General features: G+C 36.6%; 1 protein-coding gene across 1 annotated transcript in view; it reads left to right on the top strand.

Annotated features, from left to right (window-relative positions):
• The first annotated feature begins 928 nt into the window (after nt 1–928).
• LOC139440490 (A disintegrin and metallopeptidase domain 3-like) overlaps nt 929–26872 on the top strand; it is an 88324-nt gene continuing 62380 nt past the window's right edge. The window contains exons 1-7 of the mRNA XM_071220145.1: nt 929–986; nt 1402–1484; nt 5536–5591; nt 10743–10821; nt 17783–17859; nt 18329–18506; nt 25809–25874. Of these exons, the coding sequence (XP_071076246.1) occupies nt 929–986; nt 1402–1484; nt 5536–5591; nt 10743–10821; nt 17783–17859; nt 18329–18506; nt 25809–25874 (597 nt within the window). The remainder of the gene's footprint in view (nt 987–1401; nt 1485–5535; nt 5592–10742; nt 10822–17782; nt 17860–18328; nt 18507–25808; nt 25875–26872) is intronic.

Below are 26872 nucleotides of genomic sequence, written 5' to 3' on the forward strand. Positions count from 1 at the left end.
TGTAGTGGTGGGGGAAAAATGTAGACAACTGTACTTGAACAACAATAAAAAAAGTCTTTGCAAAATTAAAATTATATGTCACTAACCTGCTTATTAAGCCATCAAATGAAAGCTCTTTCCAAATTAATTACATTGCCTGTCCACGTGTGAACTCCACACTGGTAGGGGAAAATGTGTATATCTTTTATTTAGTCTGCTTAGCCATAGAAACTAATTATCCACACAGAATAATTAATGAGAATATAATGTTGTATTTACAGGATCACTTCATACTTGTGATTTTTTTCTCCCTCATGCTTAAATTGTAACTCCATCCTGGAAAATTAAAACAAATACATACATCATTTCATATTGAGCTTTCTATTTAGTTTGTGTAACCAAAGATTTATCTAAGAAACAAATTTATGTGCAATTAATTGATTTACATTTAGGTTTTTACAACATCTCTTTATGTTCATGGGTATATGTGTATTCGTTTAAACCTGAGATTTACATAGTAATCTGGCAATACATATGGCTAAAAGAAACAATTGCCTGCTACTAAATATTCCATTAATTTCTATTGTCCTTTCCCTTCCCTGGAATAGTTCAGCCCTTGTACCAGAAAGATATGACGTGGACTCTTACTGTCACCAAGAACTTCACTTCCAAGAGCCTGCTTCCAGAGAGAAAGTGGCTTTACAACCTCCCATGACCCTAAGGCTTTTTAAATGTCGGCTTCAGGGAAATAAAGAGCATGGCAGAAGTCAAGCTCCTGTGTTTTCTGGGGTGTGGCAGCGGCAGCGGTGGGCGGGGCCTATAGAGTGGGCGGGGTGAGCAGCCTTGACCCCCACTGCTCCCGCCCTGCCCCACCTGGCTCCCCAGCCCTCGAGCAGGGGCAGGTACACCACCAACGGTCCTCGCTGTGGGGAGGCCCACCTGCCGCGCAATGCTCTTTTTCTTTTTGATTCTCTCAGGTCTGGGCCAGGTGACATCCGCAGGACCTTGTAAGTTGGGGACACTGGAGGGCTAGCAGGGACAGAGTTTCACCCTCCTTGCTCCAGAACCTGGACCAGGCAGGAGAACGCCCAGGTTGCTGTCACAGCCCGCCTAGTTTCACGGTCCAGCAGCGCCCAAGGGTCAGAGGACTTAGAGCGGGCCTGGGACAATTGTCCCGCACTTAGCTGATGCTGCACTGGCAGGAGAGAGTGCCCTGCTTCTGGGGTGGTGGGGACAGAGAGAGCCTGGATGGGGTCCAGGTCCAGCATTTCTTCACCTACGTGGGCTAGAGGTCAGAGAGTCCCAAGTGTCCTTTAACATGGAGAGGAGCCTCTTCCAGGAATCACAGAAAGTGTGTGTGTGTGTGTGTGTGTGTGTGTGTGTGTGTGTTAGGAATTCTCACCCATGTTTTCCTTCCTGCAGACTCTGAAATGTCACATGTGCAAGTTATAGTGCCACAGAAGCTTGGGACCAAGACCAATGAAGGCGATGCTCCAGAAACACATGTAATTAAGAAATCACTTTTTTAAAAAAATGAGTGTTTTATTTTTACTGGACTACATAACCCAAGTTAATTCATGAATATCCCTTTGTGAAATTTTGTGTTCTAGTAACTGTGTTTAAGAGTCATTTTTTCTTCTGAATGAGAGCAAGTATTTTCTTTTCATTTCTCATGTGATACATGCTCATTATGAAATTATAAAGATACTCAGTGATCTGAAAGCATTCCAAGGATTGGAACTCAGTAGCAGTGTCGCGAAGGAACAGCGAATGGCCAACCGGAAAGCTGTCCGACACTGAGGCAGGTTTTGTAGACTGCACGATCCATCTGACTGTCTCACATTATGGCACCAAACAAATCCAGTACTTATGCAGTTATAGAAGCCATTATGTGAAGACATAAATATCCACAAGTTAAAGTATTTAAGATAGTAACACATATCCTAGGAAGATATGAATGAAAAAAAACGTGGGTCCTCATAGTAATAGCAGAAAAAACCAGGAAGGATTTAGCTCCCTCTAACACACTCAACACACACAACATTGTGAGGGGCAAGCATTATTTCTTAAAATATTCAGTTCACTAGGAACATATGACAATTCTAAATTTGCATGAATTTCATGAAATGCCCTCAGCACATGTAAAATAAAAACCGACAGCACTAAAGGGAGAAATTTCAAATCCATTTTCATAGTGAATCTATGAAATGTTTTCTTCTTAGCATAGTACCCGCTAGGTCCATCCATGTGGTCACAAATGGTAAGATTTCATTCTCTTTTATGGCCAAGTAATATTCCATTGTATACACAGGGGTGGGCAAAAGTAGGCTGATTCTTATGAACTCATTATTATCAACTCAGAAGGATGTAACAGTGACACAGTGCTCTTAGGTACAATCTTCTAAGTGCTGAAATTGCTGGCCTTCATGGTTTACAAATTCTTGCAGTCTCCTGCCTATACTGAAGCACCTTCTGGCATGAGGTCTTTATAAACCCACTCTTGCTCATCCCTATAGTACCACATCATCTTTCTCCATTCCTCTATTAATGGAAACTTACATTGCTTTCATATCTCAGCTATTGTAAATAATGCTGCACGGATAAATACCACATGATTTCACTTACATGTGGAGTCTAAAGAGCAAAATCAATGAAGAAACAAATGAAGAAATGAATGAGGAAACAAAATAAGTGAAAACACAAAGAGACTCACAGATTCAGAGAATATGCTGATGGTTGCCAGATATGAGGAAGGCTGGAGGGAGGCTGGGTAAAACAGGTGAAGGGATTAAGAAGTACAAATTGGTAGTTACGACAAAGTCACAGGTATACAAAGACATAATCAACAGTATGGTGGTAACCAGAGGGAAGAGAAGTACAAGGGGTATAAGGGACAAAGGGGGGCAAATACATGGTGAGAGAAGATGGTTTGGCATTGGCTGGTGGGCACACAATGCAACATGAAGATCATGTATCATAGAAATGCTACATTTGAAACCTGTGTAGTCTTTTAATCCAATGTCAACCCAATACGTTTTTAAAAAGAAAGAAAACTGTTTATGATTATATCAGAATATACAAATGTGAAATTTTTTGTACTTCTAAACTCCCGTGTACCCTCACCCAGGTCAGAAAGTTCCCTTGTGCCTGTTTTGGCCATCATCTCCTACTTCACTATTTCGTAGCCTTGAACTTCACATAAAAGGAATCATCAGTAGTGTTTTTGTGTGTGCCTGGGATCTTTGCTTCAACATTCTGTCTTTGAGATTCATCCATGTAGATTCATATGTGATTTAGTTCCTAATTTTTAAAGCTATCTAGTATACTAAAAATTAAAATTTTAAACTGGTAGTGAGCATTGTTTCCAGTAACCATTATGAATAAATCTGCTCTAAAGAAAAAACATGTTTTGTTGACATATGCTTTCATGTGCATATTTTTAGGGGTGGAATGCTGATTTATATAGTAAGTGCTCATTTAAACTTATAGAAATCTGGTCAAGTGTTTACTTAAGTGGTTACAATATTTTTTATTTCCTCTAGCAGTGTATGAGAGTTGCAGTCGTTCCATATCCTCATCAACATTTGGCATCCTCCATCTTTGTTGTTGGCAGTTTTGTTCATTGTATTCCCCTTTCTCTATTTTGGTTTATTCGGCATCCCGTGAATAGTGATGATGAGTGACTTGTAGAATGTTGATAGGCCAATTGGATATGAATTGCAGATATCATTCTTTAGTCTGGCTTGCCCATTAACATTCTTAATAATGGCTTTAGATGAACACCAGTTTTTAGTTTTGATGGTGTCAAATTAATGAACTATTTATTTTATCACTATTCTTTCAATCTTCTATTTAATAATCATTGGCCAACACCAGGTCATAGGAATATACTCCTATGTTTTCATCCAGAAACTTCATAATATCAATTTTCATACTTATATCTGTGATCATTTGTAATTTTTTTATGATGTGCTAGGGCAGGGGTGTCAAACTCATTTTCACCAGGGGCCACCTCAGCCTAGCAGTTGCCTTCAAGGGCCGAATTATTCATGGTTTCTTTCTTTCTTTTTCTTTTCTTTTCTTTTTCTTTTCTTTTCTTTTCTCTTTTCTTTTCTTTTCTTTTCTTTTCTTTTCTTTTCTTTTCTTTTCTTTTCTTTATCTCTTCTTTTCTCTCCTTCCTTCCCTCCCTCCTTCCTTCCTTCCTTCCTTCCTTCCTCTCTTTTTTAAATCCTTCTTTTATTCAAGCAATTATTATTTATTTTTATTTATTTATATATATTTTTATGACACAACACTAACCAAGCAAATAAGGACTGTAGCAAAGGAATTATTTTGTTAGATAATTCCCATAGTCTTGTCAAATTACTTCTAGTTCCTTTTATAGTCCATCTGTGTATTTTGTTTCAAAAAGCATACTTTTGAATTTGAACAGAAGTTGCTCATTGTATTAAAAGTGGAGTTTCTACAATAAGCCTGAAGCCTACCATGTTTTAATACCACCTTTTACAGCTCTATCTGCAAAATTATTGCCTTTAGAACATTTGTTCCTCTGCGCTGTGTGAGCTCGATAATGAATTATTGATATCTGAGCAAGTGATTCTAAAGTGTTTAAGAGCAGCTATACATTTTTCATGAGCTCTTTTAATTATTTTCTAGTAGAATTTCCTATTTTTTTTGAAAGTGGGGAAGGGAGGTGAAAAAGAGGGACAGAACATCAATGAGAGAGAGAAGGATCAGTTGGTTGCCTGTCTGACCTGTCCCAAACTGGGACAGAACCCACGACCCAGGCAGGGTGTCCTGACTGGGATTTGAACCAAAGACCTCTCCCTTTGTGGGTAGATGCCCAATCAACTGAGACACACCAGTCAGGGTGAAACGCTCTATTTCAGCGGTCCCCAACCTTTTTTGGCACCAGGGACTGGTTTTGTGGAAGACAGTTTTTCCACGGATGGGTCAGGGGCATGGCAGGGGAAGGGAGGGGAGGGGAGAAAGGAGACAGGAGGCAGAGCTCAGGCGGAAATGCTACCCAAGATTTGCTCCCTAGCTGCTCCCCTCCTGCTGGGCTGCCAGGTTCCTAACAGGCCACAGACAGTTACCTTCTGCTGTCCCCCGGGTTGGGGATCCCTGTTCTATTTTAAAAACTTTTCTCTGTGGCATGACAGACAGTGAAGAGGCATCATATTTACACAATTGCAATATATATATACGTATATTAATATTACTGCAAAGTAGGAAAGTAGAAAAAAGGAAATAAAATTCAAGTTTATTCAGCATTTATAAATGTAATCATTTTAAATTAAAATTTAAATTAATGATGAAACTTAATAAATGCTAATGACTAACGCTCTTAATCTGAAATAGATTTAGACTGCTTGATTTTCTGTCATACATCCTGCAGTTAAAGAAACACTGCAATATACTTCCATATGTACATATAATTTTGAGATGTGTGATATAATCTGTTTATGAAAAAATACATTGAAAAAATTATGGCTTTTGACTTTTAAACATTTAAAATTTCCAATGATTACTTTGTCTCTGAATACTTTGTTGTAGGTCACCTATGCTATCACAATTGGTGGAGAAACATACACTCTTCATCTTGAAAAACAGTAAGTGGCCATTTTTTCCATACAGCTTTTAGTTTCTTAAATTGGTACAGTCACTACCCTATATTGAGACTAAGCAAAAGCATGAGTATTACGTGTATTTAACACGTTATATCCTCTTTGTGATTCATGTCAGACTGCAATTTCTGTCTTCATCTTGAGATTTGAAATCTAATGTTTAAGCCAAATTTTAATTTAATGATGTAAATATTAAGGTATGCTAGATAAAAGTTACTCTGTATGTCCTTAATGTAACCACAATTGCAACAACTACAGGGATAATTTTATTTGTCCATGTTTAGCTTTGTCTTCATCTTATTTCACATATTTATGTGATTTTAAGCATATTACTTGATATTCTACAATAATTTTTTCTCATTGTGCTATGGTAGTATTTTTAATGTCTTAAATATTCTGTTTTCTATCTTACTCTAGAAAAATCAATATTAATAACTTTGTGTCTATTTTTCTAATTTTCTATTAAAATTTTATATTTCCCTTAAATAAAACCTACGAAAATTTTTGCTTCTACAAAAATGGAAATAAGGTATTGCAATTGACAGATCATATTAACTAATGGTTCTTTTTTCTTGCTGTATATGTGTATTATAGCTCATTCTTTAATAGATAACATTGCATAGTATATAATAGTGGCAGGGAATGAGATTATTTCCAGGGATTGTCACTATTAAGTCCTACAATACACATTCTTGTATGTATAGTCTTATACAGTATAGATTTTGTTTAGTAACCTTGATATGAAGAAATAGGTTTCTGGATCAAGAAGTGTGAATACTAATGATAAATTGAAAATAATAATGAAACAATTAAAGTAACTAACATTTATTGAACACATACCATTTGCTGGGCATATTTCTAAGCAATTTCCATGTAATGACTAGTGTAATTGTCACAGAAACCTCTAAAGTACTCAGTCTTCATTACTCACATTTTATAGTATATGAAGTTTTTGAGAGACATTGCCGCTGTCTTTCTGAAAAGATGATTGCAATTTAGATTTCCAAAGTCTGCGTGATGTGTTGAAATATTCTATTGCATCTCAACATCAGTTTGTATTTCCCCCAAAATTACTCTAAACATTTATTGGCTATTTGCATTTACCTGAATAAGGCTTGCCTATTCATATAGTTTCTTTATTACTATTTTAATATTCTTTATTTTGTAGAGCAATTTTAGGTTTACAGCAAAATCAACTGGATGTACAGAGGTTTCCCATGTGCTTCCTACCTCACATATGCAGAGCCTCCCCTGTTATCTACATCCCCCATCAAAATGATAGTTGTTATAATTGTTTATCCCAAATTGATATATCATTATCATCCAAAGCCCATAGTTTGTATTAGTGCAATGTTTCTATACTGGCTTTTTCTTTTGAACGATATAAAATAAAATGGATAATTGTGAGAATAATTTAAACAATTAGTGACATACATGTGAGCATTGTGTCTACACTATGTTAAAAGAAGTGTGCATGGCCGATGCAGTGAAATCTGTTATTCCCGTACCCAGACCTATTCATTTCTCTCAATCCCCAGTGCTCATCTCGGTTATGATATTGACACATATTGTTTTGTCACATTTTTATCTTCATTCATCTATGTGCCCAGAGATGAATAACAATGTTTTGACTATTGGTTTATAGATGTAAAGACTCAATACTGTATATTCCATCATACCATTTATTTATCATAATATGGTGGAACGCAAAAGTGACCTCAATTCTTTACCTTTCCCTGTACCTTCATTCTTTGCCATCCTGGGGTGGGTACCAAAAAAACCCTGAATTTATAAAAAATTGTGTATTTATTTGTACATGTTTAACCTTTAATCACTTTTTTTTTAATTTTAAGATTTTATTTATTTTTAGAGGGGAAGGGAAGGAGAAACAGAGGGAGGGAAACATCAGTGTGTGGTTGCCTCACATGCACCCCCTAATGGGGATGTGGCCAGAAACCCAGGCATGTACTCTGACTGGGAATAGAGCCAGCAACTCTTTGATTTCTAGGCCCATGCTCAGTCCACTGAGCTATGCCAGCCAGGGCTAAAGTCCAAACTTTTTAATAACATGAGTCAGGACCCCCTTGTCTGGTTCCTTCATGCTTTTATAGCCTCTTCCCTTAACCCACTTTGACACTCAACACTGCATGTTCCAACCTCCTGAACTTGTAAGATTTTGTTTAAGGTACCATGCTTATTTTCTTTGGATTCTTTTTTAAAAAAAATAATTAATTTATTTTTATTCAGTTACAATTGTCTGCATTTTCTCCCCATCCCTCCACCCCACCCCAGCCAGTCCCACCTCCCTCTCCCACCTCTACCCTCCCCCTTGATTTTATCCTTGTGTCCTTTATAGTAGCTCCTATAGACCCCTCTCCCCACTGTCCCCTCCCCACTCCCCTCTGGCTATTGTTACAATGTTCTTAATTTCAATGTCTCTGGTTATATTTTGTTTGCTTTTTTCTTTTGTTGATTATGTTCCAGTTAAAGGTGAGATCATATGGTATTTGTCCCTCACTGCCTGGCTTATTTCACTTAGCATAATGCTCTCCAGTTCCATCCATGCCATGGCAAAGGAGCCATAAGCTCCTTCTTTCTCTCTGCTGCGTAGAATTCCATTGTGTAAATGTACCATAATTTTTTGATCCATTCATTTGCTGATGGGCACTTAGGTTGCTTCCAGTACTTGGCTATTATAAATTCTGCTTCTATGAACATTGGGGTGCATAGGTTCTTTTGGATGGGTGTTTCAGGGTTCTTAGGGTGTAATCCCAGCAGCGGAATTGATGGGTCAAAGGGCAGTTCCATTTTTAGTTTTCTGAGGAAATTCCATACTGTTTTCCACAGTGGCCTCACCAGTCTGCATTCCCACCAACAATGTACTAGGGTTCCCTTTTCTCCACATGCTCTCCAACATTTCTTTGTTGATTTGTTTATTTTGGCCACTCTGACTGGTGTGAGATGGTACCTCATTGTGGTTTTAATTTGCATCTCTCTGATGGCTAGTGATGCTAAGCATCTTTTCTGATGTCTCTGGGCCCTCTGTATGTCTTCCTTGGAGAAGTGTCTGTTCAAGTCCTTTGCCCATTGTTTAATCGGGTTGTTTGTCTTTCTGGAGTAGAGTCGTGTGAGTTCTTTATATATTTTGGAGATCCGGCCCTTGTCTGAGGTATCACTAGCAAATATGTTTTCCCATACTGTTGGTTCTCTTTGTAATTTGGTGCTGTTTTCTTTAGCCATGCAGAAGCTTTTTATTTTGATGAGGTCCCATTTGTTTATTCTTTCCTTTATGTCCCTTGCTTTAGGGGATGTGTCTGTGAGGATGTTGCTGCGTGGAATGTCTGAGACTTTCCTGCCAATGTTTTCCTCTAGGACTTTTATGGTGTTACAACTTATATTTAAGTCTTTTACCCATCTTGAATTTATTTTTGTGTATGGTGTAAGTTGGTGATCGAGTTTCATTTTTTTGCCCATAGCTGTCCAGATCTCCCAACACCATTTGTTGAAGAGGCTATTTTTGCTCCATTTTATGGTCCTGCCTCCTTTGTCAAATATTAATTGACCATAAAGACTTGGGTTTATTTCTGAGCTCTCTGTTCTGTTCCATTGGTCTATGTGCCTGTTTTTATGCCAGTACCAGGCTGTTTTGATTACAGGGGCCTTGTAATACAGTTTGATATCAGGTATTGTTATCCCTCCTGCTTTGTTCTTCTTTCTCAAAATTGCTGCAGCTATTCGGGGTCGTTTATGTTTCCATATAAATTTCTGAAATGTTTGTTCTATTTCTGTGAAATATGTCATAGGTACTTTAATAGGGATTGCATTGAATGTATAAATTGCTTTGGGTAGTATGGCCATTTTGATGATGTTAATTCTTCCAATCTATGAGCATGGTACATGCTTCCATTTGTTTGTGTCTTCCTTAATTTCTTTCTTCAGTGTTGTGTAGTTTTCTGCGTACAGGTCTTTGACCTCCTTGGTTAGGTTTATTCCTAGGTACTTTATTTTTCTTGTTGCTGTATCAAGTGGGATTTTTTTTCCTGATTTCTGTTTCTGATGTTTCATTGTTGGTGTACAGGAATACGTTTGATTTCTTAGTATTGACTTTGTATCCAGCTGTTTTGCCAAATTCATTTATTAGGTCAAGTGGTTTTTTGGTGGAGTCTATAGGATTTTCCATGTACACTATCATGTCATCTGCAAACAGTGACAGTTTCATTTCCTCCTTTCCAATTTGGATGCCTTTTATTGCTTTTTCTTGTCTGATTGCTGTGGCTAGGACTTCCAGTACTATGTAAACTTTAATCACTCTGAAAGTACTCTCCATTTGATGCAATAACTTATGGAGTCTTTTTTTCACTCCTCAAATCAGTTTTTGAACTTGTCAATTTTGATGCCTTTTAGTGCTTCTGCCATTTTGTGTTTCACCTCTTCCACAATGGCATTTTCCCTTCAGGACATTTTTCATCTGGGGAAACAAAAAAAAGTTCCCGGGGGTTAGATTGTGTGACTAGGGAGGGTGGGTAACAGGGGTCGTGCCCTCGAGACAATGAAATTGAAGGGGTGAAGGGCAGAGGGGGGATAAAGGGGGAAAAATTGGGACAACTGTAATAGCATATTCAATAAAGTATACTTAATAAAAGAAAAAACAAAAAAAAAGACAAAAAAAAATCTATAAAAAAACAAAAAAACCAAACAAACAGAAGAAAGGCTGTTTTTACCACAGCTTCACTTCATGAAAAGTAACAATAAAAGCACATATATTGTTGTCTTTATCAGTCAATGGCTACTTGTTAACAAGTATTAAGTAGCATACTTATGCTATTAAACTTATTGATGGCTACATCTAGAAGAAAACTTTGTTGTGGGGATTTGAAAGCTCTATTTTTTCCTACAGCTAAGGCGGCGTCATTACAGCTTCCATACTGGTATCTGGTTGCACTGGTTATTATTATTTCTTATCTACACAATATGCTCTGAGAAAGCAAGTTAAACAATGGAGAGACGAACCCATTTAATTCTTGGACATTTGAGCTTGTATAATTGAAAGTAAATTTTGTTTAATTTCATGATTCTGTAAATTACTTTCATTAATGAAATTATTACAATGAAGTGTCATTATCTTGGTTGAATCAGGTCATTTTTAGACCCTCGTTTCCTGGTATATTCATACAACAAATCAGGAACATTGTATCCAGATTCTTCATTTGTAAAGGTAAGTTTTTCTTTGTGTAGATTATATTTTTTATGTCGTCAAGGTACCATTGATGGGAAAAAAAGAATGTTTTGTATTGCACAGAATTATTGGGCAAACAGATCACAAATCCAAAAATAATGTGGCAATTATAATTAAATCATCTTCAATAGAATACATACTTTTCTTTTAATCCTGACCTGAGGATGTTTATTGATATTTGAGAGAGAGAGAATTGATCAGTTGCCTCCTGTATGACCCCTGACTGAGGATTGAACCTACAACCTTTTGGTGTATGGGATGATGCTCCAACTGAGCCACCTGGCCAGAGCCGGAAAAACTACTTTTTAAATTCAAAATTCAGGAATCACTTATCCAAGAAGGTCATTTAGACTACCTAGATGTGTTAGTAGGACTTTGACAGGAAACAAAACCAAAATGTGTGAAGGAGCTAAAAAGTCCTAAGCACACTGAGCAGTATAAACTGATGTATCATAGGATCTGAGTGGTGGAGGTAAAGGTGCCAATTGTAGAATGACCACTGACTGGGAATCTGAAGACACAAAAGCATACTGGGTACAGAAACTGAATGTGTTTACATGTGAAACACAGAAATTTGAACTGTATTCTAAAAAGCAAGGGAACAGCAGAAACAGGAAGGTCACCCTACTTTCCTGAAAGCAGGAGATAAATCTCCCATGTGGAAGGTACCTTCTTTACCAGAAGGAAGAGAGACATGCTTATACCAGAGAAGGATGGGAGGGGGAGAATTTAAGTAAACCTTGTTATTTCTCCACCTTTTAGTACCCATGGTCCAAACCTCTATGTCTTGTCAGTTCTTCACATAATTATTGTTCCTTTTTCTAAAAGACATTAAAGCTTGCTGCTCTGGTCACTCCTTGGGGTCTTCATTCTCTTGTGAAGGCCCTTATGTACATGAAAAAATTCAATAAAGTTCATATGCTTTTCTCCTGTTAAAAACATAAAATAAAACACAGGCAGGAGTCAATAAGTTTTTCAAAGTATGTGAGAAACTTAGCTTTAGTCTGTATGATTCTTATTTTCTCAGAACATATGATTTGGAAGAAACTAATGTTTGACAGGTGATTGGTGGATTCTATTTCTTTATTGCCATTGGGAGATTACAAATATGGTAACTGACACAGCATCTGTCCTACTCACCATCTATAAGTAGAAAGCACAACAAAATGTTGTACATGAGGTACCTGTTTTTAGATATTTGATGACAGGCAGATGAGGAATTTTCTGTTTGAGAGAGGATGCATAGAAGGTGAGTCTCACATTCAACTTGGCTCTCTGACTGGGAATAATATCTTAAGTATAGTGTTGCTGTTGGGTGATGAAGAACCCCTGAGATGGAGAGCACTTTCTGTGGCTGCTCTCCAGCCCCTGGATGTCAGAGTGCTTCTCATTTGATCTCTGCTGGTGTCTCTTTGTTAAGAAAGATCCTCACTGGGCCACTTTCCACTGCTTAGTGTTAGAGATGTTGGAAAATGTCTCATGAGGATAATTTCCTCTGACTGCATGCAAGGCGAGGACAGTTGAATTGCTGCCTGCTGCTGTGTAGGATTCAAGAAACCTAGTTTGTGAAGGGCTTGTGGCTACAATGGCTCTTGCCACTACTGCAAGTGGAGGTAGCTGTAGCTGTTGTTTGGTATGGAGCAGAGTGTGTTCCGCTTCTGTGGTTAAGCCTAGTATTGAGAAAATGCAAGTGGTTACTGATGGAGATGTATCTCTGGGAAATTAAAATGCATGAGCAAATTCATAGGAGAGAGTGTGATTATACTGAAGTTTCAATGGCACAGGGCTAAGAAAGGAACAGGACTGATTCTAGAAATCACTAGATTTTTAAGGGAATAGAAGGAAAGATTGACTGAAAGAGGATATCAGGGGAGAATCTGGGAAGATGTGTGATGAAAGTCCATGGGGATGAGAGTTTGAACTAAGGATGATCAATATGGTGAACTATGAAAGAGGAAAAACATGAGGAAATACCAATTAAGATATTTTTGAGTAACAGAAAAAACAAGTGAGATGTTCACAGTTGAAGTATAATTACTGTTAATTACATCAAGTTAGCAGTTATGGACCATCCATTCCAGAAATGCAGCTGAGAATGGAAAGATAAAAGAGCTTCTGTCAATATTATATGTATGTATGTATGTATGTATGTAGACTACTATTGCTATAAAGATTTGTGTGCATATTTTTGTTACAAAACCTGCTTTTAATTTTTGGATATGTGCTTAGAAATGAAATTTCTGAATCATATGGTAGTTCTCTGTTCAACTTTACGAGGAACCTCCAAACTGTTCTCCAAGCTGGTTGCAATATTTAACATTCCCATCAGCAGTGTACAGGAGTTCCAGTTGCTTCACATCCTCACTAATGCTTACTATTTTTGTATTTTTAACTGTTCATTCTTGTGCATGTGAAGTGGTAACTCACTTTGGCATTTCTTTGCATTTCCCTAATGACTGATGCTTAGCATGTTTTCAAGTGTTTTGGCCATTTGTATATATACTGTGGAGAAATGTCTACTTTGGTCTTTTGCATATTTTAATTATGTTATTTGGCTTTTTGATGTTGAGTTGTACACTAGAGCCTTATGAGTTAAATGATTTGCAAATATTTCCTCCATTTCATGAGTTGTCTCTTTCCAGATAATGTCCTTTGATATACAAATTTTTTTTTTAATTTTAAGGAACTCCAGCTTGTCTATTTTTCCCTTTGTTGCTTGTGCTTTAGGTGTCAGATCTAGAAACCATTGCCCATTGCCATATCCAAATTTATGAAGATTTTTCCCTATAATTTCTTGTAAGAGCTTTATAATTTCAGCTCTTATATTTGATTGTTTGATCCACTTGGGCTTAATGTTTATATATGCTGTAAAGTAATGATCTAATATTATCTTTTTCATGTGGGTACTCTGTTTTCCTGGCACAATTTGTTGAAGAGACTATGCTTTCCCCATTGAATAATCTTGGAAGTTTTTTAAAAAAAGTTTATTAACTATACATGTAAAAGTTTATTTCTAAACTTTGAATTCTATTGCATTTGTCTATATGTTTGTTATATTACAGCAACACCCTGTTCAGTTATTGTAGCCTTATAGTAAGCTTTTATTATCAAAAAGTCTTAGTCACTTTTAATTGGGTTAATATATCTTTTTATCACTGAGTTATAGCAGCTCTTTTTACATATTGGGCACAAGTTCTTTTTAAAAAAATGTAATGTACATAGATACAGAACAGACTGATGGTTGCCAGAGGAAGGGGTTTTGAGGACTGGATGGAAAAGGTGAAAGGATTAAAAAGTCGAAATTGCTAGTTACAATATAATCACAGGAATGTAGAATACAGCATAGAAAGTATAGTCCGTAATATTGTAAGAACTATGTATGGTGCCAGGTGGGTACTGAAAATATCAAAAAAACCACATTACAAATATAACTACTATTCTGTATACCTGATACTAATGTAAAATAATACTATTGTAAAATGTAATTAAAAAATAAAATTTTCAAATCAAAATCAAATGAGAATCCTTCCAGCCCAGATGGTAGCATAAGTAAATATGGCTCGCCTCCTCACACAAAACACATCAAAATTACAAGTAAACTATAGAACAGCCATCATTCAGATCATCAGATTGAGCTGAATAGAAGTCCTATAGCTACAGAATTACAGAAGAAGCCACATTGAGACTGGTAGAAGGGACAGAGATGCGGAATGGGCTGGTCCCACACCCAAGTGTGGCAGATTAAAATCAGGAAGGATATCTCAAGGGCTTGGGGTCCAAGCCCCACACCAGACTCCCCAACCCAGGGTTCCAGTGCCAAGTAGTTAAGTCTCCATAGCCTAGGGCTGTAAAACCCAGCTGGGATTGAAGCTGTAGAAGACAGAAATGTCTGGAATCCCAGGCAGTTCCTTTAAAAGGCCTGCACACAGATTTACTTGGAGTCACTCCTTCTGAGCTCCAGTGCTGGGGCAGCAAACTGAAAGGGATGAGAGACAAACAGGGAGAAACTGAATTGTCGGGCATCAGGATGAGAGCGTGGGTCAGATTTCTCTCAGACAGAAGTGCTGGCAGAGGTCCTTGTTCCCTTTCTGAGCCCTATCTTCACATAGCCAGTAGTCAGGTGCCATTTCTGAGATTCTGTCAACCTGGCTCACATGGTTTGCCCCACCTTGGTGATTCCCTTATGCCCTGACCCATCCAACTTTCAGGCCTACCCAAGCTGTTTCTAGTGGCTTTTCCATATGAATGGCTTGTCTTGGCTTATGCTTCAGATTTTTCTAAATTCTGTCAAACAAGCAACATCTGGCTTCAGCAGGCTCTATACTTCCATGTTGCCCCAGGTCCAGCTGTAGCAGCAACTGGCCTTGGTTCATAGCTTTGCCCCCTGGGGGTACCTCCCAGCCCAGCAGAAGTAGCAGCCATCTGTAGATTGCGTTGTAGCTAATGCTGTGTGACCCAGGCATAACACTGGTGGTGGCTGACCTTGGACGTGGCAATAGCAATCAAGGCTCAACTACAAGGTGAGGGTGTACATAGCCCCACACAGTGGGCACACCTTAAGTACCCAGCTAAGGTAATAGGGGAGGCTGTACCACTAGACTCTTCAGGACACCTACTATATTGAGCCACTCTGTCAAGACTGAGAGACATAGTAGCTCTATCTAATCCATAAAAGCAAACACAGGGAGGCTTCCAAAATGAGGAGACAAAGAAACATGGCCTAAATGAAAGAATAGAAGAAAGCTCCATAAAAAGAACTAAACAAAATGGAGAAAAGCAATCTATCACATGCAGAGTTCAAAACAATGGTTATAAGGATGCTCAAGGAACTTAGTGAGGACCTCAACAGCATAAGAAACAACAGGTCAGAAATGAAGGATACACTAATGGAAACAAAGAATAATTTATAGAGAATCAACAGTAGAGTGGATGGAGGCAAGAACCAGTCAGCCATGTTGGAACATGAGGAAACAGAAAACAACCAATTGGAACAAGAAGAAGAAAAAGGAATCCAAAAAATGAGGATAGCATAAAGAGCCTCTGGGACAACTTCAAGCATACCAACATTCATACCATGGAGTTTCCAGAAGGAAAAAGAGAAAGAGCAAGAAATTGGAAACCTCTTTGAAAGAATAATGAAAGAGAGCTTCCCTAACATGGTGAAGGAAATAGACATAGAAGTCCAGGAAGCACAGAGAGTCCCAAACATGGTGAACCCAAAGACGCCCACTCCAAGATGCATCATAATTAAAACACCAAATGTTAAATACAAAAAGAGAATCAATTTTTAAAAGCAGATCCATTTTTATTCTAGTTTTAAAAAAGATTTTATTTATTTTTAGAGAGAGGGGAAGGGAGGGAGAGGGAGAGAAACTTCAATGTGTGATGTCCTCTTGCACACCCCCTACTGAGGACCTGGCCTGAAACCCAGGCATGTGCCCTGATTGAGAATTAAACCATCTACCCTTTGGTTCACAGGCTGGCACTCAATCTACTACTGAGCTGCACCAGCCAGGGCCAAAGAGAGAATCTTAAAAGCAGCAAGAGAAACACAGTTACCTGCCTACAAGGGAGCCACCATAAGACTGTCAGTTGATTTCTCAAAAGAAACTTTGCAGGCCAGAAGGTATTGGCAAGACATACTCAAAGTGCTGAAAAGCAAGGGCCTACAACCAAGATCTCTCTGCCCAGCAAAGCAATCATTTAGAGTATGCAAACAGATGAAGAGCTTCCCAAACAAGAAAAAGCTTAAGGATTCATCATCACCAAACCAGTATTACAGGAAATGTGAAAAGACCTTCTTTAAGAAGAATAAGAAGAAGATCAAAACTATGAACAATAAAATGGCAATAAATACACGTCTGTCAATGACTGAACCTAAAAAATAAATAAACAAACAAGCAGAACAGAAACAGAATCAGATAAAAGAATATTTTGATGGTTGCTAGATGGGAAGCGGTTGGGGGGATAGATGATAAAGGTCAAGGGATTGAGAAGTACAAACTGGTACTTAAAAAAGAGTCATGGGGCTGTAAGTACAGCATGGGAAATAGAGTAGCCAAAGAACATAAACACAGGACCCATGGACATGGACAGTGGTGTGGGGATTGCCCGACAGAGTGGGAGGGTTGGGTGGAGAGGGCCAAAGGGGGAACATTTGGGACAACTGTAATAGTATAAACAAGAAAATATAATTAAAAAAGAGAAACAAAATTTAAATTAAAAAATAAATAAATGCAATAAAATATATGTACTCTATATTATTTCATATAATACATGGCTTGACTTTTTGCTTCCTCAATAATATCTTTAAAAAAATTAACAGACCTTATTTTTTTCAGGAGTTTGTCTTTAAGAACGATGAAGTGGAAAGTACAAAAAAGTTCCCCTACACCCTCCCAACCTCTTAGGTACTCTGTTATTAACATCTTGTATTAGTACGGTGTTTGGGTTATAATTTATGAGCCCATATTGATATATTACTATTAATTAAATCTTATAGCTTACACTAAGGTTTTTTCTTTTGTTTCTGTTTGCTTGTTCATTTGTTTTGCTTTTTAGCTTAAATTATTGATAGATATGTATTTATTGCCATTTTATTGTTTTATTTTTTATCATTTTTTTCTCCTTTAGTAGGACCCTACGTTTCATGTAATACTGGTTTTGGGGATACAAACTCTTTCAGCTTTTTCTTGTTTGGGAAACTATATGTCCTTTGATTATAACAGCTTCTGTCAAAATTATAGAAGTTAGAATTATAGCAAGGATTTTTTGGGGGGATTCATAGACAGAAGAGTGTTAAGAGGAAGACATTGTAGGTAGATAAAAAGGGAATGGAATAGCTGGTGAATAATAATCTGCACATTTCGTGTCTAGGAAGTGAGGATACAACTTTATTTACAAATCATTCTGGAACATGACTTTATTTATTCCCATTCAGGGCCATTGCTATTATCAAGGATATGCCGCAGAGATTCCAAAATCAGTCGTGACACTTAGCACCTGTTCTGGACTCAGGTAATGGCATATTCCAGAGATGTGCATGATGAACTATCTCGTGTAACCCTTTAATTTTTAGAAATCCCTTGAATAGCAGAGTGAATGCAAAGGAAATATAGGCTTTGATTGTGTTTCTTCTCACATATACATATTTTTCCTTGTCCTCCTCTCATCATTTTTCAATATATTTTTGTCTCTATCCTAGCTAGAGTGATAAAGTTTATTTACCAAAAGCCCACTAGTATACAGAATATTCACATTTATTAACCACCTAGAACCACAGTGACTCATAAATGCCACATAGACAGAAGGTGTAAGACTGGATTGAAGTTAATTTGGGTAAGATGGGACTATTCTCAGATTAAATTAGACCGTAAAGACCACTATAAAGTTTCTATAAAATGTTTTTCCTTATTTTTGATTTACAGTGGTCAGTGGAAATGTGTATTAATTACTAACATTTGTTTTTATTTGTTTAAATATTCAGAGGATTATTGCAGTTGAAGAATGTCAGTTATGGAATTGAACCATTGGAATCTGCAGCTATGTATGAGCACATACTTTATCAAATAAAGAATAATGAAATTGATATTTTTTCTTTGCAAGAAAATCATCCTACAATCCAAACCGCAAATCAGCCCTATAAGATTCTTGTGAAGTCAGAGGTAAGCAACCATTTTCTGAAATCTTCATTTTGCTGATTTTGATAAACTTACTCACAATGAAGTGTGTTATGTTTGGAAAACAAATTTAAACTGATACTGATTATGTTAAAACCTCTTGTAAGATATTTATTTTAAATATTATATGAATATATAAATAAAAATGTTTATTCCTATAAAATTTAGAGAATGTAATAGAAATAAACACACATACTTCAATGTGAACATTCTTCCATTTCCCTAATTGCATTTTTCTGCGTATGTACATAGTTGCATTGTTACTGAATTTGCATCCTACTAATAGAATGCTACCAAATTTGCTGATTATTGTTTTGTCAGTATTTTTTTGCCAATACATATTTTTTCTTTGTAAAAGAGTACTATTTTGTTGGAAAATTTGAAAGTAGAAAAACGTCAAGAAATTGTCCCAAATATCACTGTTCAGAGACAGTGCTCTTAGAATTTTGGAATGTCTGGTGCAATTCTTTTAATATATCTACTTATAAATGTGGATTTATGAATGTATAGATTTTTTAACAAAAAATAATTTAAACATGTTGAGAATGAACCATAATGCCATTGCCTAGAGGTAACTGCTGTTGTGCCATCCACTGCCATTGTTTTGAAGTATTCTCTTATATTTTCCACATATATTTATGCATAAACTTAAAGTTTATATATATATATTATAAAATGATGTAATATTTTACATAGCTATGATTTTACTTTAATTGAGAAATTAACTTCCTGAATATACCAACTTTTTGAGCAATCACTTTGGTTTAAATACATTCATCTAAGAGTAGGCATATATTCGAAGGTTTTTTGACTTAACTTACTTATCTTCCTCCTTAAGAATATTTATACAACTTTACATTTTACCATTAGTGGTTAAATAAATAAATCCCTGTCCATCTGTTCTTCTCAAGTTGGATATGCAATTAAAGAGAAGCCAAACAAATAGCAATGACTACAACTAGAATTTAGTGTATGATAAACTCTATCTCACTGTTGCTCTGATTTGCTTTTATTTATTTTGGCTACGAAGTTGGTTCCAATACAAATTCAAAAACTGCCTTTTCAGAAACCATAAAAATGGTAAAACATACTTGTATGTAGAGACAAAAATTTCATTTTTTGATGAAACTACAACAGGACCCCAACCTTCATGCCAGCTCTGGAAACCACCAACCTTTATAGCAATCCAGCAATGGCAATGGACACGATTGAAGACAATTTCTGCAAGTGAAGTAGATAGAACTCTATCGCATAAAGTAGATTGAAAATCTTTATGGGATTCCACGAATACTGTTCTGTGGCAGAGGGGAAACCTGAAGAGGGAACATGCTTTGGGAAAGACAAATAATACTGTCCTTGCAGCCAACCCCCTCCAAATAGTTAGCAATAAGAGAGGGAGTGGAAGAGAAAGAGATAACATACAGTGTGTGCTGCCTCAGTTTGAAATTCAAGTCTGTCAGTCTATAGCTACAAGAACTTGGGCGAGTAACAAAACCTTCCCATGTTTACATTGTCTCATCTGGAAAAAGTCAATAGTAAAAATAATACCCTACTATTACAATTATTTCGCAGGTCAAATATTTATAAATAAAAATTACGTAGTGATCAATAAATATCGCTCCTACTACTATTAGTATTTGTTCACCATGTTTTCCAATGTAGTGGAGCAATGTAATTGGAAGTAATTAGAAAATTTCAGATATAAAACCAAGTGCAATAATAAAATAAAATAGAAACAAAAGTTTTAGAACCTAGAAGAAACCAGGGTTATCACTGCAGGAATGGAGATAAGTGGATGTTGGTATGTGTTTTTGAATTCTTGACTTTCACAGGGAATGCGACAGTTGCTTTTCTCGATAGGCTTAAATCTATAGGTTTGATTAAGCATATTTTCACATGCACTAGTGTTTTAACTAGTACAAATATAGTGAACAAAGAAAAACAAAGCACATAAAATCTATAATTTAGGCACATGTCACATTTATGAAAGAGGACACAAACTTATAATCTGGGTGAACACCTTCATTGTAATCAGAATTGAAAAATAGAATATAAATCAAACAATATACAAGGAAGGTCTTATCTGTTAAAAACATATTGTACCCCTGCCCTTTCCTTAAACCCTGCCAAAGTAAAAAGGGATTGTTTGAAATGGCATAAACATATAAGCACAAACAGGAGAGAAGTAACAACACTGGGAATTAAAGAGCAGGCGTGGCTAGCTAATTCAGCCCCTAGAAAGTGGAATCCCAAACTGGCGACGGGGATAAGCGCTAGGACGCCTGGTAGGTGCAGCAGCACTACTCAGACCTTTCTGGAATTACACGTCCCAATACGCAAGGAAGTGATTTTAAAAGTGGACCAATGAAGAGAATTGGTTGAAAATGTGTTCTCTAAGTATTCAGAAATCCTGATGTCCTTCCCTGATAGATTGTCAATGTTGTAGACAGATAATTGAAGACTGTTTCCTCTGGTCTGTGAAATGGGACACCAGGAACAAATGTTCTACTGTGTGTCACAAATGTTCTATCACATGTGACAAATGTTCTATCACATGTCACAATAGAGGAGAAAAACCATACTGAAACTAATGTGACTAAGATAAACTTAGCACACTGGGACTTGGGACCCAGGCTGACACATTCTAACAAGTGTATCAAAGATGCCTTTCCAGGAGGGAATGACATCAGCCAAAATAATCTAAATTGACCACAGTGACAGCAGGTGTTTCCTAATAAACAACCCAGAGAAATTATTTTCTGTGAAGACAACAGCTCCTAAACTCCACATGTGGTCACAGATATTAAAATAAGCTGTTAAATGCCCAGTTCTTAGTTCAAAGGGGCAACAGATATAAGATGAAACAATGTGATATAAAATATAGATGTGTTAAAAAAATAAAAATTTTAAAGGTTAAGACACAAAAATGTAAAAGGTAAAGAAAACAAAATGACAATGTTTTTAGAGAGGTAAGAAAAGTATTTCACCTACAAAATAAGAGCAGAATGCTACTTGAAAAAATAACATTCAACAAATAACAGATAACAAATTACAAATACCAAATAATTCTTGGAAATTAAAAGCATAATAATAAAAATGTAAAAACACAACATAAAATTCACAAGATAAAATTCCAGAAGCACACAAAAAGTCGAAAGACAAATAAATAATGGGGACATTTGATAGATAGGAAATGAAATTAAAATATAAATATGGATGATACAATGGTAGTTCCAGTTATACTGGAGAAAATTGAGTTGAATAAGTCGGAGAAAATTCAGTTGAATAAATGTGAGAGCAATCCAAGAAAAACTCTAAACATTACTTGAGTTTCTTGACTTACATTTAAAAGGTCTGGTTTTTATACATATGGAAGACACAGGATGGCATAAAATTTCCCAGCAGCCACACTAAAAGCTGAAGGGCAATACCTACCCAATTCCTTAAAATGAGGCACAGTAATTGCCAGTCTACAATTCTGTACCCAGCCAGAACTACATAATTGAAATCTTTTGATTGAGACAATTCTTTTATTGCTAATGTGAACTGTCCTTCCTAATGTAGAAAACAAAGAAGCCACAGTTAAACAGAAACTAGAGACGCTAATCTGATCAGTAGCCAGCCACAATGACAACATATTCACGAGGAACACTTGTCAAATAGAGAGAAATTTCAACCAAGTGAGAAGATAGAACAACTGTGTAAACAGCTGTCCTCAGACTGTATTGTTCATGAGAATCATTGAAGGTCAAATGCCATTAAGTTTTTTAAATTTTTATTTTTATTGTTGACACTCTTACAGATATTCCCATTTTCCTCCCCTTTGCCCACCTGCACCCAGCCCCTGCACCCCCTTCCCTCTGGCCAGCACTACACTGTGGTCTGTGTCTATGAGTTATGCATACATGTTCTTTGGCTCATTCAATCACCATCTTTCATCTGGTTCCTCCCTTCCCCCCCACCCCCAGCATGGCAGCTATCAGTCTGTTCCATGTGTCCATGCCTCTGTTTCTGTTTTGCTTGTCAGTTTATTTTGTTCATTATATTCCACATATAAGTGAGATCATATGGTATTTGTCTTTCCACAACTAGCTTATTTCACTTAGCATAATGATCCATCCATGCCGTTGCAAAAGGGAAGAGTTCCTTCTTTTTTGTAGCCACATAGTATTGCATTGTGTAAATGTACCACTGCTTTTTCATCCACTCATGTACTGCATCTGCCGATGGGTATCTGGGCTGTTTCCAAATCTTGGCTATTGTAAACAACTCTGCCATAAGAATAAGGCGGCTATATGTTCTTTTGAATTGGTGTTTCAGGATTCTTAAGATGTATTCCCAGAAGTGGGAATCATTGGGTCAAAAGGCAGTTCCCCTTTTAAATTTTTTGAGGAAATACTTTTGTTTTCCACAGTGATTGCACCAGTCTGCAATCCCACCAAGAGTGCACTAGGGTCTCCTTTTATCCACATCCCAGTCAGCACTTGTTGTTTATGGATTTATTGATGGTAGCCATTCTGGTAGGTGGGAGGCAATGTCTCACTGTGGTTTTAATTTGCTCCCTATGATGATTAGTGACATTGAACTTTTTTTTTAATATATCTGTTGGCCATTGGTATGTCCTCTTTGGAGAAGTGTCTATTCAGTTCCTTTGCCTGTTTTTTTAATGGGATTGTCTTCTTGGTATTGAGCTGTATAAATTTTTTATATATTTTGAAATTAACCCCTTATCAGATGTATCATTGGCAAATATGTTATCCCATACACTAGGTTCCCTTTTTATTCTGATGAGGTTTTCCTTTGTTGTATGGAAGGTTTTTGTTTCCATTTATTTATGTTTTCTTTTGTTTTCCTTGCCCTAGGAGGCATACTGACAAAAGTATTATTTTGAGAGTTGTCTGAGATTTTACTGACTATGTTTTCTTCAAGAGGTTATGTGGTTTTGCAACTTACATTTAAGTCTTTTATCCATTTTGAGTTTATTCTTGTGTATGGAGTTAAGTTGGTGGTACTTTCACATATTTGCATGTGCCTGTTCAATATTCCCAACACCATTTATTAAAGAGACTGTCTACTCCATGTATGCTGTTGTGTTCTTTGTCAAATGTTAATTGATCATAAAGGTGTGGGTTGATTTCTGTGTTGTTCCATTGATCTATATGCCTGTTCTTTTTTTAAAAAAAATTTTATGGTTATTCAGTTACGGTTGTATGCCTTTTCTCCTCATCCCTCCACCCCACCCCAAGAGAAGAAACAAGCAAACAAAATATATGCCTGTTCTTATGCCATTACCAGGCTGTTTTGATTACAATGGTCTTGTAGTATGGTTTGATATCAGGTACTGTGATCTCTCCAACTTTGTTCTTCTTTCTCAAGTTTGCTGAGGCTATTCTGGGTCTTTTTTGGTTCCACATAAATTTCTAGGATATTTGTTCTATGTCGGTGAGATATGACATTTGTGTTATAATAAGAATTGCATTGGATATGTAGCTTGCCTTGGGTAGTGTGGGCATTTTAATGATGTTAATTCTTCAAATGCGCAAATGCAGTAAATTCTTCTACTTGTTTGTACTTTCCTCACTTTCTTTCTTCAATGTCTTATAATTTTCCAAGTACAGGTGTTTACCTCCTTGGTTAAATTTATTCCTAGGTACCTTATTTTGTTGTTGTTGTACAGTAAATGAGATTGTTTTCTTAGAATCTATTTCTGATAGTTTGTTATTATTGTATAGAAATACCATTAATTTCTGAATATTAATTTTGTACCTGCTACTGAATTAATTTAGTAGATCTAGTAGCTTTTTGGTGTAGTCTTTATGGTTTTCTATGTACAATCTCATGTCATCTGCAAACGATGACAGTTTTATTTCTTCCTTTCCAATTTGAATGCATTTTATTTTTTCTTCTTGTCTGATTGCTGTGGCTACGACTTCAGTCTTATTTTAACTAGGAGTAGTGAAAGCAGACATCCCTGTCTTTTTCCTCATCTTAAGGGAAATGTTTTTGCTTTTGCCCATTGAGTGTGACTGTTGGCTGGGGTTTGTCCTATATGGCCTTTATTACACTGAGGTATGTTCCCTGTATTCCCCCTTTGCTGAGAGTTTTTATCATATCTGGGTGCTGGATTTTGTCAAAGCTTTTTTGTATCTGCTGATTTGATTGTGTGGTTTTTTCCCTTCATTTTGTTTATGTGGTGTGTCATGTTTATTGATTTGTGGATATTGTACCAACCTTGCATCTCTGGAAAAAATTCTAGTCGATCATGCTTATGACAAATACCATTAAATTCTAAAGCAACAAAGGTAGCTCTCAGTGATATAACATAAGTCTTATGCAGAGTCTAAGGTGGGTGAAATTTTGGTTGATTCCCTTCCTGGCTTTGACTCAAGGTCCCTAAGAGTCCCTCCTTAGACTACATAAATGCAGTCAAGAGTAAAGGGAAAATGGTATGTCTCCCCATTGGTACAGGTGAGCTTGGACAGCTGCTTTTCATTGGTATCTCTTCTCTTGGAGAGGGGGCAATATCATTTTTGGATAATTGGCCTTTTCTTATACTATAACCCAAAGTATAATATGTCACTAATCTCCTCTTAGACTTGCAGGAACTGCATGTATTCTAAAATAAAAACAATGATCAGAAAGAAATAAACATGACCCATATGAATGAATATAAATATAGACAAGATAGGAAAATACAAAACTCAAAGTGAATGAAAAACAATATTGACATTATTGTATATTCATGTACAACCTTGGAAGGGGGTGATGGGAACATTCTTTGTCTTACTTATAGAAATGGTTACATGGCTGTATACATTAATACTAATGCATATTACTGTATATTTAAAATGGATACATTTTATTGAGTGTAAGCCACGATGAAGTCAACTAAATAATCTGAGGTATAAATAATGAGAAAATAAGAGGCAGTGTTTGGGGGAAGGTTAATGGGAGTTTGTTAGCCTGAAGGTTGGGGGAGGATCATAGAGGAAGGTTTTTAGAGGAAGGAAATATGGTTTCCCCAGCACTGCAGTAACTTTTTTCTAAGAGTATAAAGTAAAAGCTTCTGATTTGAATTTCTAAAATGTTTATTTGGAATCTCTCCTGTTCATTTATTCAGTCAACAGCCATCCTTTTATTTTCCTATACTCTGTATAACTTTATGTATCTATAGTGATCTATTCCTCTACCTATGCCTCTCTGTGTGTACACATATTACGTAGATAATTACAAACAACATAAGAATTTTAGATACATTTTATTTAATTCACCTTTTCTACTTCACAGAAAAAATCAGATGTTGTGCTATTGAAAAAAGCTCTGAAAATACAAATCATTATGGATAAAGCCTTGGTATGCATTATTATTATTACTTTTTGAAGTTCTGAAGGTCAGGTTTGTCTTTTTTTAAAAATATATTTATTGATTATGCTATTACAGTTGTCCCATTTCACCCCCAACTCCACTCCATCCTGCCCACCCCCTCCCTCCCACATCCCCCCCTATAGTTCATGTCCATGGGTCATACTTATAAGTTCTTTGGCTTCTACATTTCCTACACTATTTTTACCCTCCCGCTGTCTATTTTCCACCTATCATCTATGCTACTTATTCTCTGTACCTTTACCCCCCTCTCCCCCTCCCACTCCCCTATTGACAACCCTCATGTGATCTCCATCTCTATGGTTCTGTTCCTGTTCTAGTTGTTTGCCTAGTTTGCTTTTGTTTTTGTTTTGTGTGGTTGTTAATAACTGAGTTTGCTGTCATTTTTACTGTTCCTATTTTTGATCTTCTTTTTCTTAGGTAACTCCCTTTAACATTTCATATAATAAGGGCTTGGTGATGATGAACTTCTTTAACTTGACTTTATCTGAGAAGCACTTTATCTTCCCTTCCATTCTAAGTGATAGCTTTGCTGGATACAGTAATCTTGGATGTAGGTCCTTGCATTTAATCTTGGGTAATGTAATTATGATGTGCCTTGGTGTGTTCCTCCTTGGGTCCAGCTTCTTTGGGACTCTCTGAGCTTCCTGGACTTCTGGGAAGTCTATTTCCTTTGCTAGATTAGGGAAGTTCTCCTTCATTATTTGTTCAAATAAGTTTTCAATTTTTTGTTCTTCCTCTTCTCCTTCTGGCACCCCTATAATTTGGATGTTGGAACATTTCAAGATGTCCTGGAGGTTCCTAAGCCTCTCCTCATTTTTCTGAATTCTTGTTTCTTCATTCTTTTCTGGTTGGATGTTTCTTTGTTCCTTCTGGTCCACAGCGTTAATTTGAGTCCCAGTTTCCTTCTCATCACTATTGGTTTCCTGTACATTTTCCTTTGTTTCTCTTAGCATAGGCTTTATTTT

Source organism: Desmodus rotundus, chromosome 13 (genome assembly GCF_022682495.2).
Source record: "Desmodus rotundus isolate HL8 chromosome 13, HLdesRot8A.1, whole genome shotgun sequence".
NCBI classification, from domain to species: Eukaryota; Metazoa; Chordata; class Mammalia; order Chiroptera; family Phyllostomidae; genus Desmodus; species Desmodus rotundus.